The sequence below is a fragment of the Scyliorhinus torazame genome, chromosome 5, assembly GCF_047496885.1.
Source record: "Scyliorhinus torazame isolate Kashiwa2021f chromosome 5, sScyTor2.1, whole genome shotgun sequence".
NCBI classification, from domain to species: domain Eukaryota; kingdom Metazoa; phylum Chordata; class Chondrichthyes; order Carcharhiniformes; family Scyliorhinidae; genus Scyliorhinus; species Scyliorhinus torazame.
In genome coordinates, this window is record NC_092711.1 from 259,627,061 (window position 1) to 259,639,915 (window position 12,855).

The following is a 12,855-nucleotide window of genomic DNA, read 5'->3' on the forward strand; positions in this document are numbered from 1 at the left end:
TTCTACCTACTGGTGGCCATTATAATGTTGAATGCTACCATCAACTATTTTAAATCATTTCAATTAGCTGAGACAACTGTGATGCACTTCATTATCCAACAGTCTGATCAAATCAACAACAGTAGAAAACCTCAGTTGGGAAACAATTTTAAAACTCTAAATTGGATTAAATGATACCCTCAGAGTCCATAATTTAAAAGTCTGAGGAAAATCCGGCATTATTTTGAATCTGCGAATTGAAACGTGTCATGATCGAGATTGGTGACTGCAATATGTTTTCCAATGTTAGGGTTGTTATTTATACAGATTAGGAGTGGTGGAGGTCATAAAAGATTGGACAGCACACTGTGGGGAAACATGGAAACAAAGTTTAATCAAAGGAGGCTCCAAAATGAAACCGCAGTCAAAGATTTCTCACCGTGGCTCTTCCACCATCTCTGTGCTATCTGCTTCCTCCTGGCTTTTCTTGGTTTTCTTTTCCTTCCAGTAATCATTCAGCTTCTGTCCCAGTGCCTGCATTGTTAATCTGAAAAACAATTATCTTAGGCTTTTAGGTTATGTTACTATCAAAATAAACATTATTTAATACCACTGATCCATGGCGCTTTAAAATTTTCATTCCGAGGCAGAGAACTGCTACTCTCGTTGAATTTTCAAGAGATTGAAGAGTTTTTGAGAAACCAGATGAAGACAGTCTCAACTGTAATGTCCTTCATGGTCAAGTAATCTGCAGGTGCTAAACAGGTGAGTTTCTGTATGGGTTCTCCTGCATGTCCACTGTAATTTAAGCACAAGCCTCAAATTAACAGCTCAAAACAGCACATATTTCTTCAGGGTTTCCACAGCTATTCTGCTGAAGCTACAGCAGATCAACAGGAGGACCTTCATCCCAGAAATGCACTCGACCAATGATTAAACTCACTCATGAAGAATGCGCACTTAAGAAAAGTACAGGAAGTCTATTTACTGCCTGAACAATCGTGCTACAACATCCTCAGGATGGTCAAGCTGGAAAAAAATGATTTGGTGGACAAATCAAACAGTATCTATTTCCAGCCACTACTGGACATTGTCATGATTCATCGATATAATGCTAAATTTAGCAATGTGCACTACAGACAACTAGTGATATTAAAGCATTGTGCTTTTTTTTAAGAATGTGAAAATGTGAGAATTTTTTATATTTTAAAGTTTGTATTTAATATTTTCGCTGTGATTACACATGGAGAAAATCATTGATTTTTTCAGGGGCAATGTAACCTTTTGTATCAAGACACAAGAATGTGGTGTGCTTTGGGATTGCAGGTGGCATAACTAATGGGAGGGGCCAGGTTTGGAGTTTTGTCTGGACATGGTTCAGTTTGCTCTAGAAGGACTCTCTCTAAAAGGCTTTGTGCCAATATAAGCAAGTGGAAACCCTTTGTCCGTCAGGATCAAGATATGTTGGTTTACTTAAATGGACGAGAAAAACATATATAGAGGCAGAGTTACTAAGCAAGTAAGATATTATTTAGCTCAGTTGACTGGACAGCTGGTTCGTGATGCAGAGCAAAATCAACAGCGCGAGTTCAATTCTCATACTGGCTGAGGTTATTCATGAAGACCACACCACACCTTCTCAACCATACCCCTCGCCCGAGGTGTGGTGATTCTCAGGTTAAATCACCACCAGTCAGCTCTCCCCCTCAAAGGGAAAGCAGCCTATGGTCATCTGGCACGATGGTATCTTTATTTATTTGTTGCTAATGTGTTTAAATTAAAGTTTGTGTTACCATAAAAGCTGTCTGCTGGTCAGTGTTATCACTCCTGTCACACAGTAATCTTGCCTCACAATTTTCAAAATAAAAAATTGGGTTCTCATTCAGAATCTCATAACAAATTGGGGTTCTGGTCCAGACCCTTAACAATAAACACCTTAAAATTGTGGCTCATTTGACATTTCTTAACAATCTGTCAATGTACATTGCAGAACTTTAGCAGGTATTACTTCACCTCTTTAGAACCAGACACTTCTTTTAATTCTAACAGTAAAACTCTAAGATTCAACAGAAATGTTGTAAAAATACCACAGGTGCTAGAAATCTGAAATAAAGACAAAACACTGGCAGCACTGCAAGCATCACTGTTGGGAGAAGAAAGTAGTGGCAATGTATCAGATCAATGATCTTTTTCATTGGATTGAATGCAAGCTTGAGGAGCAGTACTTCATCCTTCTATGTGCTTGAAAACCTTATGGCCTTAACACTAAAACATCGGTTATGTCTTACAACATGGTTATTACCACTTCCCTTGTTTCCCATTTAGAAAATCATGACGTGAAACTGTAACTAATGCATGAAAACGCAGCTCCACTGTCAAAGTGGGATGGGTGTACCAACATTTCTGGGAGTATGGGAGATTGTGCACTGTTGCATAGGTGAAGAACCCCTATCAGTACATGACCGGATGGTGTAATCTGGACCATGGGTGTCTTCTACCATGCTCCTGTTCACCTGAGCTTTTGCCAGATTTTCTACGTTTCCCTCATGTTTTGACATTCTGCTGTAACTATTTACACATCACCCTCGCCTCAGATACATCTTATATTTCTCTAATATCTTATTAATTTTCCTTTTCAATCACACTATTGTCACACTATTCCCGTACCAGCCTCCCGGAACAGGCGCCGGAATGTGGCGACTAGGGGCTTTTCACAGTAACTTCATTTGAAGCCTACTTGTGACAATAAGCGATTTTCATTTTTCATTTCACTTCATTCCAGGACTTTGAAGAAAGGTTAGCAACCCAAAACACTATTCCTACCTTCCCTTCTCCACTGATCCTGGCTGACCTGCAATGTTTCCAGCATTGTCTGTTTTTATTCCAACAGAAAATCTGGCATTTCTCGGCACTTTAGAAAACGTGCATTAGCTACAGTTTGCATATCATAATTTTCTGAATGGGAAACAAAGTGAAGTGTTAAGATCCAAGCTGCAAGACACAACCAAGTTTTAAAAAATTAGGTGAGCAAAATTAAATCTGAAAATTGCAAATTAAATAACACATTTTAAGTAATTAAAATGCTAGCTAGAACTACACAAATCTTGCTGTGTCATCAAAATTTCTTTCTGTTAGTCTGTGACTTCATGAAAAAAACTTTTCAGAATTGAGAAACCACAATGAAAGATAAGGTTCAGTGTTGGATATTGCAAAGTTGAAACTTGTAAAATGGAAGTCTAAATCAGGAAGTAGTGAGCAGGTGATTTCAAGCTTGTATTTTAATGGGCAGGATTCTCCGTCTGTTCATGGCAGCGGGATTCTCCAGTTCCGCTGCAGTGAATGGAGGATTTGAACGCCAAATTCCCTGTCCTCGCTAGCAGCAATAGCGATGCTGACTTGCAACCAAGAATCCCGGCTAATGGCTTGTAAATTGAGAGGGGTAATGAGTGCTGCAGCTTTAAAGAGCTAGCATAGAATAATACTCGTTTGATTATCACTGATCGGATGAGATTTTCATTTTGTGTCCTGTTGGGGCAACACGGTGGCACAGTGTTAGCACTGCTGTCTCACAGCACCGGGGACCCGGGTTTAATTCCAACCTTGGGTGACTGCCTGTGTGGAGTATACACTTTCTCCCCGTGTCTGCTTGGGTTTCCTCTGGGTGCTCTGATTTCCCCCCACAGTCCAAAGATGTGCAGGTTAGGTGGATTGGCCATGCTAAATTGCCCCTTAGTTCCAGGCATGTACATGTTAGGTGGATTGGCCATGCTGGATTGTCCCTTGGTGTCCAGTGACGTACAGGTTAGGTTACAGGAATGGGGTGGCCTGGGTGATGTGCTCTTTCAGAAGGTCGGTGCAGATTCAACGGGCTGAATGGCCTCCTTCTGCACTGTAGAAATTCTGGGCGCCATTCTCCCATGCCGCGCCGTACCGGAGAATCGATGTTTGTGCCATTTTTCAGCGCGACGCCGGTTCAACGCCGTCCCGCCATTCTCCCAACTGGCGGGAACGGCTGAATCGTGGTCTGCGCCGCACACATCGGAGAAATGGCGGAGAGGGCAATCGAGGCGCTTCACACAGGCCCCTGCTACTCTCCGGCCCGGATGGGCTGAAGTCCTGACGGCGTATCACGCCGTCGCCGTTCACCCCTGCAAAATAAAATTGTCAGCCAGCCCGCGAAAGAAGGAGGTAAGTAGGCGGACCCATCCCGGCAAACCAGGAAGTAGCGTCCTCAGTCAGTGATATTGGGGGGGGGGGGGGGAAAGAGTGGAAGGGGGATGGGGGGTGAAGGAGGGGGGGGGGGAGGAGGAGGGGGCAGGGAGGGAGTGGGTGGACGGCGGTCTGGGACAGGCGACGACAAAGCCAACGAGGATGGGTTGTGTGAGGGAGTGCACGGAAGGGGGAAATGGGGTTGGGGACGGTGGCAGTGTTGTGGTCCTGGGAAGGGGAACGGAGGGGGAAATGATCCCACCATCCTGCGGGGTTGGGGGGGGGTCATCTAATGGTTGGCCGCGGGACGGATAACCCCTGATGGAGTGCGCGGCAGGAGGGTGGCGAAGACATCGTACCAAACCGGCGCCATGGTGAAGGGGTCTGTCTGCTGGCCGAGCGATGCGGAGGCACGGGACGGAGGTGGCATGCAGGAGCAGACTCCGGATGAGCCGTGGGGCGGTTGCACATATATGCAACCTGCTGGCACACCTCGAGCCACGTGGACCAGGGGGAGGACATACCCTCCCAGTGAGGGTGAAGATAACTGTGGCCCTGAATTTTTTTGAGACCGGCTCCTTCCAGTCGCCGAGCGGGGACCTGTGCGCATCAGTCAGGCGTCGGTGCACCGGTGAATCCGGGCAGTAACCGATGGCCTCTATGCAGTTGCGGAACGGTTTGTCGACTTCCTGGAGGACCGCGCTCACCAGACTGCCAGGGCATCGCAATTCGTCAAGATGGCCGGCGTTCTGATGGTACAGGGCATCATGGATGGTGTTCATGTCAATCTGCGTGCACCACTGCGGGACAGGGACGTCTTCATGAACAGGAAGGGGGCATACTCGATCAACGTACAGGTGGTGTGCGACCAGGGGATGAGGATTATGCACGTTTGCGCCCAGTATCCGGGACGTGTGCATGACGCCTTTATTTTAGCACAGTCGTTCATCCACACAATATTCGAGGGTTGCCCACCCCGGATGAGGGGCTGGTTGCTGGGCAACAGAGGTTATCCGTTGCGGCCGTGGCTAATGAAGCCCATACGGAGGCCACAGACCAACGCGGAGCGCTGGTACAATGAAACGCACGCAGCAACCAGGGGTGTCGTGGAGAGGTGCTTCGGTCTCCTCAAAATGAGGTTCAGGTGCCTAGACCGATCAGGGGGCGCCCTGCAATACAACCCGTCGTTGCATGCTGCATTCTTCACAACATCGCCCAACAGAGGGACGATGTCACGGAGGAGGAGGACGCACGTGAGGCCGCTGACGCTGATCATGAAAAGGAGGAGGAGGGTGTGGTGGGGGAAGAGGAGGGGTGGGGGTAGGGCAGGAGGGCGGCGGGACATAGACACCATAGGTGGGGGTAGGGCAGGATACGGCCGAGAGGCCGCACGACGGAACCGATTGGGGCGGCGGGCACGCGATGCGCTGATCAGCGCACGGTTCGTTCACTAGGGGAGGGCATCGTTCTTCAGGCCACTGGCACCGTTGACTGCGCGCGTTGGCACCACGCAGCACCCTCCTCACACACGTCCCGCACCAACGCCCAACCCTACCAGACACGGCACTACCATCATGCCGCACTGGACCTGCGGCACCTCGTCACTGTCGGTAGACTGATACCTCCGTAAGCGGGTGTGAACACTGTCATGCTGGATGATGACAACCCGCTCTGCGATGAGCTGTAAGCCACAAATCGCTACTGACCGTCTGACTCATGGCCATTTCTGAACACCGCCACCTCGGTGTCCCCTCTATGTGTCAGGGACACTCCATCACATGTCCATGTGGGGCCACGGGCGTTGTCGCACGAAGGACAAGGCGTGTTTGGTGTCAGGGTGAGGTCCACTCCCGGCCTCACCCTTGCGAAGATCCTCGGCCAGAACCGTCAGTGGGCACCCCCACTTCCCCCCCTAACCCCCACACGCCACCCTCCCTCCCCCCTGGATGGGCCAGGTTGCACGGCGGGCGTGCAGGATGGCGTGCAGGATGGCGTGGTGACACCCTCCTCTGCCCGCTGCCCACCAGATGCACCAAGGACATGACGGGGGGAGTGCGAGTGCCCCGGTTCCTCCCTTGCTGTGGCTACAGGGACAGGCACCGGGACCTCCTCCTCCCCTGGGGGAGCCAATTGGCCCCCGGGCCTCTCTAAGGGACGGCGGTGCGTGGGGAGGCACGCCCCGTTGCACCACCGACACCTGGCGCTGCCAGTCCTGGAGGCCCGCTGTGGTATCGACCAGGGTCTGAACGTTGCCGGCTATGGAGCTGAGGGAGTGCAACATCCCTGTCAGGGACATCGCTACCTCCCGCTAGGTTTGGGCGACGCCGTCCATCACATGGACAAGGCCGCCGATGCTCTCAGCGATGGCCTGCTGAGACTGGGCCAGAGCACGGCGGATCGTCCATGTGGCTCAGGAGCCTGGCTGCCTGTGAGAGGGCAGTCCTGTCATGGGCCACGGATGACACGTGCACACTAAGCCCAACGCCCTGAAGAACCTGACCCATGGCCAAAGCCATTTCCCCCATTGCCTCCATCACGGACACCACCCGTGCGGTGTCGGCCTGGGTTGCAGCCATGACCGGCAACACTCCCTGCTCCTGGACGAGGATGGACTCCTCCAGCTGCGTCTGCAGTTGCCGGAAGACAGCCGTCATCCCGTCGTCTGGTCCCTGGGGTGCCAATTGCATCAGGTCTGTGGGTGGGCCTGGGATGGCCAGGAAAGCGGGAGCCGTCTGGGCAGCAGCTGGGTGCTGGGCCAGGCCTGCCCTCCCGACCGTCCAAGCCCTCGGCTTCTCCTACCTCCACCTGTTGTACCAGTTTGACTGTGTGGTGCGCACCAGAAGCCTCACCACTAACTTGCCCAACCGACATGAGTGTATCTGTGGTGTTGGGGGGTGTGGGTGACAGCAGTGCCGCGGCCGCTAGGTCTTTGTCTGTCCCCAAATCTGTCGCCTGTGTGAAGGCCTGGCCCGCTGGGTTTCGACCACGGCCGGTGCGAGGTTCCCTGCCCCCGTGCCTCGAGTGCCGCTACGTCCTCTGTGCGTCACTGTCCGGACTAGCTGTCCCCTCCCCGTCCGTCAAACATTCATATGAGTCGTTATCGTCCGTCCTGACATCTCGGTCTGTCCTCTGTGCGTCAGGCCTCGGTGTGCCAGCCTCAGAGGATGGCTCTCTTGCCCGTTGTCGTCCCTGTCTGGACACTGCGGCCGGAAGAGGTTGGTGCTGTATGTCGGCGTGGTGAACCGTCGGTCCCACGGCGGTGCTCGTGTGGCCCTGGATAACACATTAAGGCAGGTCTCGTTAGTCTTGCGTCGTCGCTTGTTACGGGTTGAGGTGCGTAGTGAGGGCGTTGACTGTGGGGTGGGTGGTGCAGTGTCAGGCGGTGGAGTAGTGAGGGCGTGGAATGTGGGGTGGTGCAGTGTTAGGCGGTGGGGTGTGAGGGGGGGGTGGGGACAGAGATGGGATGAGGGACTGCATGCATACAGTGGATTCTCACTTGGAGCTTCGCCTCCGACCTGGCACGGCCCCCCCTCCCGGCTGGCGGCTGCCCCGGCAAGGTCCAGTGCCCTCTGCTCATATGGGGTCAGTGGGGTGCAGCTGGGGAGACCCACCTCCGGTTCTTGCACGCTCCCGGAAATTGTCTTGCCCTTGGGGGGTGGGGGTGGAGCACATGGTTAGACGCACATTTGCAGTTTGCAGGACGCATGTATGAACGCAAATTTATCACACGCAGGGGACACTCCGACCCATGCCATGGCACCTGCCCACGGGGGAGGGGATCCACATGCGTCCCGGGTGCAATCAGCCCCCCCTCCGGCCCCCTGCCCCCCACCCCCGCCGCGGGCACTTGGTCTCCATATCGGAGAATCGCCCCCTCCATGTTTCTACAGTTTAGTCCTGCACTGCATTTGGTACACTGGGGACATACCCTTGCCCATGTGCTGATCTTGGTCAAATTATCTGCGGACGCGGACACAAACCCATGTGGAGCACCAGCTTTCCTTTATCAACATCTCCCTCATTCTCGCAACTGACTCTGTCAAACTGCAGCAATCATAGATGAGCCATCATTTCCTGAAACTCAACACGCGAAGATCAAAGCCATCATCTTCAGTATCTATGATAGAGTGCTACTTTACCACATACAGTACCCAATGCAAGTGTATATAATGTTCAGATTTTGACCCTTAAAAGGTTTCTGATCATTTTTCATTTCATTTAACTCAAAGCTGTGGGCTGCAGAGTAAACTCTGGAAATTTATATGACAGTGACCGAATTATAGAAGCAATGAGTATCCATAAAAGGATAGAAGCAATGAATAACCATAAAAGGATCTATATGTTGGAGTGGGGAAAAGACTGAATGGGGTGCCCAAGGACTCGGCGTAGAGACCACTACTATTTCTTTTTTTAAAAATATGTTTTATTGAAATTTTTTTCCCAAACAACAATTTTTCCCCTCTTACAAAGCAAACGCAACAATAATACAGAAATTTTTAACAATACACAAGTAACAAAACCCCTTTATCTTTGACCTAAACTAAACTAACCCCCCCTCCCCCCCCCGGGTTGCTGCTGCTGGTCATCTGTCTTCCCTCTAACGTTCCCCTAGGTAGTCGAGAAATGGCTGCCACCGCCTGGTGAACCCTTGAGCCGATCCTCTCAGGGCAAACTTTATCTGCTCCAGTTTAATGAACCCCGCCATATCATTTACCCAGGCCTCCAGTCCGGGGGGTTTCGCCTCCTTCCACATGAGTAGGATCCTGCGCCGGGCTACTAGGGACGCAAAGGCCACAACGTCGGCCTCTTTCGTCTCCTGCACTCCCGGCTCTTCCGCAACTCCAAATAGAGCTAACCCCCAGCCTGGTTTGACCCGGGCCTTCACCACCCGCGAAATCACTCCCGTCACTCCCTTCCAATACCCTTCCAGTGCCGGACACGCCCAAAACATATGTGCGTGGTTTGCCGGGCTCCCGCCACACCTCCCACATTTGTCCTCCACTCCAAAGAACCTGCTCAATCTTGCTCCCGTTATGTGTGCTCTATGTAGCACCTTAAATTGAATCAGGCTAAGCCTGGCGCATGAGGAAGAGGAATTTACCCTGCTTAGGGCATCAGCCCACATACCCTCCTCTATCTCCTCCCCTAGTTCTTCTTCCCACTTTCCTTTTAGTTCGCCCACCGACTACTCCCCCTCTTCCCTCATCTCTCGGTAAATCTCTGACACCTTGCCCTCTCCGACCCACACCCATGAAAGCACCCTGTCCTGTATCCCCTGTGTCGGGAGCAACGGAAATTCCCTCACCTGTTGTCTAGTAAACGCCCTCACCTGCATATATCTCAAGAAATTTCCCCGGGGCAACTTATACTTTTCCTCCAATGCTCCCAAGCTCGCAAAAGTCCCATCTATAAATAAATCTCCCACCCTCCTAATTCCCAACTGGTAAAAGCTCTGAAATCCTCCATCCATTCTTCCTGGGGCGAACCTATGGTTGTTCCTGATTGGGGACCCCACCGAGGCTCCCCGCACCCCTCTCTGTCGCCTCCACTGTCCCCAGATATTCAATGTTGCCGCCACCACCGGGTTCGTGGTAAACTTTTTAGGTGAGATCGGTAGCGGCGCCGTCACCAGCGCCTCTAAACTCGTCCCTTTACAGGACTTTCTCTCCAGTCTTTTCCACGCCGCTCCCTCACCCTCCATCATCCATTTACGTATCATTGCCACATTGGCGGCCCAATAGTAATCGCCCAAGTTCGGTAGTGCCAATCCTCCTCTGTCCCTACTACGCTGAAGGAACCCCCTCCTTACTCTCGGAACTTTCCCTGCCCACACGAAGCTCGTGATGCTCCTGTCTATTTTATTAAAAAAGGTCTTGGTGATTAGTATAGGGAGACATTGAAATACAAATAAGAACCTCGGGAGGACCATCATCTTAATTGCTTGCACCCTGCCCGCCAGCGATAGAGGCTGCATGTCCCACCTCTTGAAGTCCTCCTCCATTTGTTCTACCAACCGTGTCAGATTAAGTCTGTGCAAGGTTCCCCAGCTCCTAGCGATCTGAATCCCCAGGTATCGGAAGTTTCTTTCCACTTTCCTTAGCGGCAAGCCTTCTATCTCTCTACTCTGGTCCCCTGGATGTATCACAAATAATTCACTCTTCCCCATGTTTAGCCTATACCTCGAGAAATCCCCGAACCCCCTCAAAATTCGCATAACCTCTATCATCCCCCCCCGCTGGGTCCGACACGTATAACAATAGGTCATCCGCGTATAACGAGACTCGGTGTTCTTCTCCCCCTCTAATCACCCCTCTCCATTTCCTGGAGTCTCTCAACGCCATGGCCAGAGGTTCAATTGCCAACGCGAACAACAATGGAGACAGCGGGCATCCCTGTCTTGTTCCCCTATATAGTCGGAAATACTCCGGTCTATGTCGACCTGTAACTACGCTTGCCGTTGGAGCCCCATAAAGAAGTCTAACCCAGCTAATAAGCCTGTTCCCAAACCCAAACCTCCTTAACACTTCCCATAAATACTCCACTCCACCCTATCAAATGCCTTCTCTGCGTCCATTGCCGCCACTATCTCTGCCTCCCCCTCCACTGGGGGCATCATTATCACCCCTAATAGTCGTCGCACGTTAACATTCAGTTGTCTCCCTTTTACGAACCCTGTCTGGTCTTCGTGCACCACCCCCGGGACACAGTCCTCTATCCTCGATGCCAGTACCTTTGCCAACAATTTGGCGTCCACGTTTAATAATGAAATGGGTCTATAGGACCCGCACTGCAACGGATCTTTATCCCTCTTCAAAATTAACGATATCGTCGCCTCCGACATCGTCGGGGGTAGAGTCCCCCCTTTCCTGGCCTCATTGAACGTCCTCACCATCAACGGGGCCAACAAGTCCACATATTTTCTGTAATACTCCACCGGGAACCCGTCTGGTCCTGGGGCCTTCCCTGCTTGCATGCTTACCAGTCCCTTAATAACCTCGTCCACCCCAATCGGTGCCCCCAGGCCTACCACCCCCCGCTCCTCCACTTTCGGGAACCTCAATTGGTCCAGGAACTGCCGCATCACCTCCTCTCCCTCTGGGGGTTGAGACCTATACAGTTCCTCATAGAAGGTCTTGAACACCTCATTTATCTTTCCTGCCCTTCGCCCCGTGTCTCCCCTTTCGTCTCTAATTCCTCCTATCTCCCTCGCTGCTGCCCTCTTTCGCAATTGATGAGCCAACAGGCGACTAGCCTTTTCCCCATATTCATACCTCCTCCCCTGTGCCTTCCTCCACAGTACCTCCGCCTTTCTGGTGGTCAGAAGATCAAATTCCGTCTGGAGTCGTCTCCTCTCCCTGTACAATTCCTCCTCCGGGGTCTCTGCAAATTCCCTATCCACCCTTAAAATCTCCCCCAGTAATCTTTCCCTTTCCTTGGCCTCTGTTTTCCTTTTATGGGCCCCAATGGAGATCAGCTCTCCTCTGACCACCGCTTTTAGTGCTTCCCATACCACTCCCACAGGGACCTCGCCGTCGTCATTGACCTCCAGGTATCTCTCAATACACCCCCGCACTCTTGCACACACTCCCTCATCCGCATCAGTCCCACATCTAATCGCCAGAGTGTTCTCTGCTCCCTTTCCTCTCCTAATTCCAGGTACACCCAATGTGGGGCATGATCCGAAACCGCTATGGCTGAGTGCTCAGCTTCTTCCACCCTAGAGATCAACGACCTTCCCAAAACAAAAAAATCTATCCGGGAGTACACTTTATGGACATGGGAGAAGAAGGAAAACTCACTAGCCCTAGGTCTAAGGAATCGCCATGGATCCACTCCCCCCGTTTGGTCCATAAGCCCCTTAAGTACCTTGGCCGCTGCCGGCCTTCTTCTGGTCCTTGAGCTGGATCTATCTAGCCCCGGGTCCAGCACCGTATTAAAGTCCCCTCCTAAAATCAAGTTTCCTACCTCCAGGTCCGGTATACGCCCCAGCATCTGTCTCATAAAGCCCGCATCGTCCCAGTTTGGGGCATACACATTAACCAACACGACCTCCATTCCCTCCAGCCTGCCACTCACCATTACATATCTACCTCCGCTATCTGCTACGATGTTCTTTGCTTCAAATGCTACCCGTTTCCCCACCAAAATGGCCACCCCTCTATTCTTTGCGTCCAGTCCTGAGTGGAACACCTGTCCCACCCATCCTTTCCTTAGCCTAACTTGGTCCGCCACCTTTAGGTGCGTCTCTTGGAGCATAACCACGTCTGCCCTTAGTCCTTTCAAATGCGCGAGCACTCGGGCCCTTTTTATCGGTCCGTTCAGGCCTCTCACGTTCCACGTGATCAGCCTCACTAGGGGGCTACCTGCCCCCCTCCCGTGTCACTAGCCATTACCTTCTCTAGGCCAGTCCCATATCCCGCCTCCGCGCTCCCGCTCGCTCCCCCAGCGTCGCACACCATCCCCGCCCACCCACTCTTTAGCCATTTCCTTTTGGCTTCCGCAGCAGCAACCCAGTTGTTCCCCCCCCCTCCCCGCTAGATCTCTTTCTAGCATGATTGCTCCCCCCATATTACTTCCGTAAGTCAGCTGACTTCAACTGACCCCGGCTACTCCTGCTCGCTCCTCGACCCCCCCGTGTGGGGAACTCCCATCCGCCTTGCGCCTGTC

At 51.8% G+C, this 12,855-nt stretch overlaps 1 protein-coding gene across 1 annotated transcript in view; it reads right to left on the reverse strand.

Moving 5' to 3' along the window:
- LOC140421080 (MORC family CW-type zinc finger protein 4) overlaps positions 1–12,855 on the reverse strand; it is a 148,238-nt gene that overhangs the window by 59,697 nt on the left and 75,686 nt on the right. Inside the window, exon 10 of the mRNA XM_072505438.1 lies at positions 419–526. Coding sequence (XP_072361539.1) covers positions 419–526 — 108 coding nt within the window. The remainder of the gene's footprint in view (positions 1–418; positions 527–12,855) is intronic.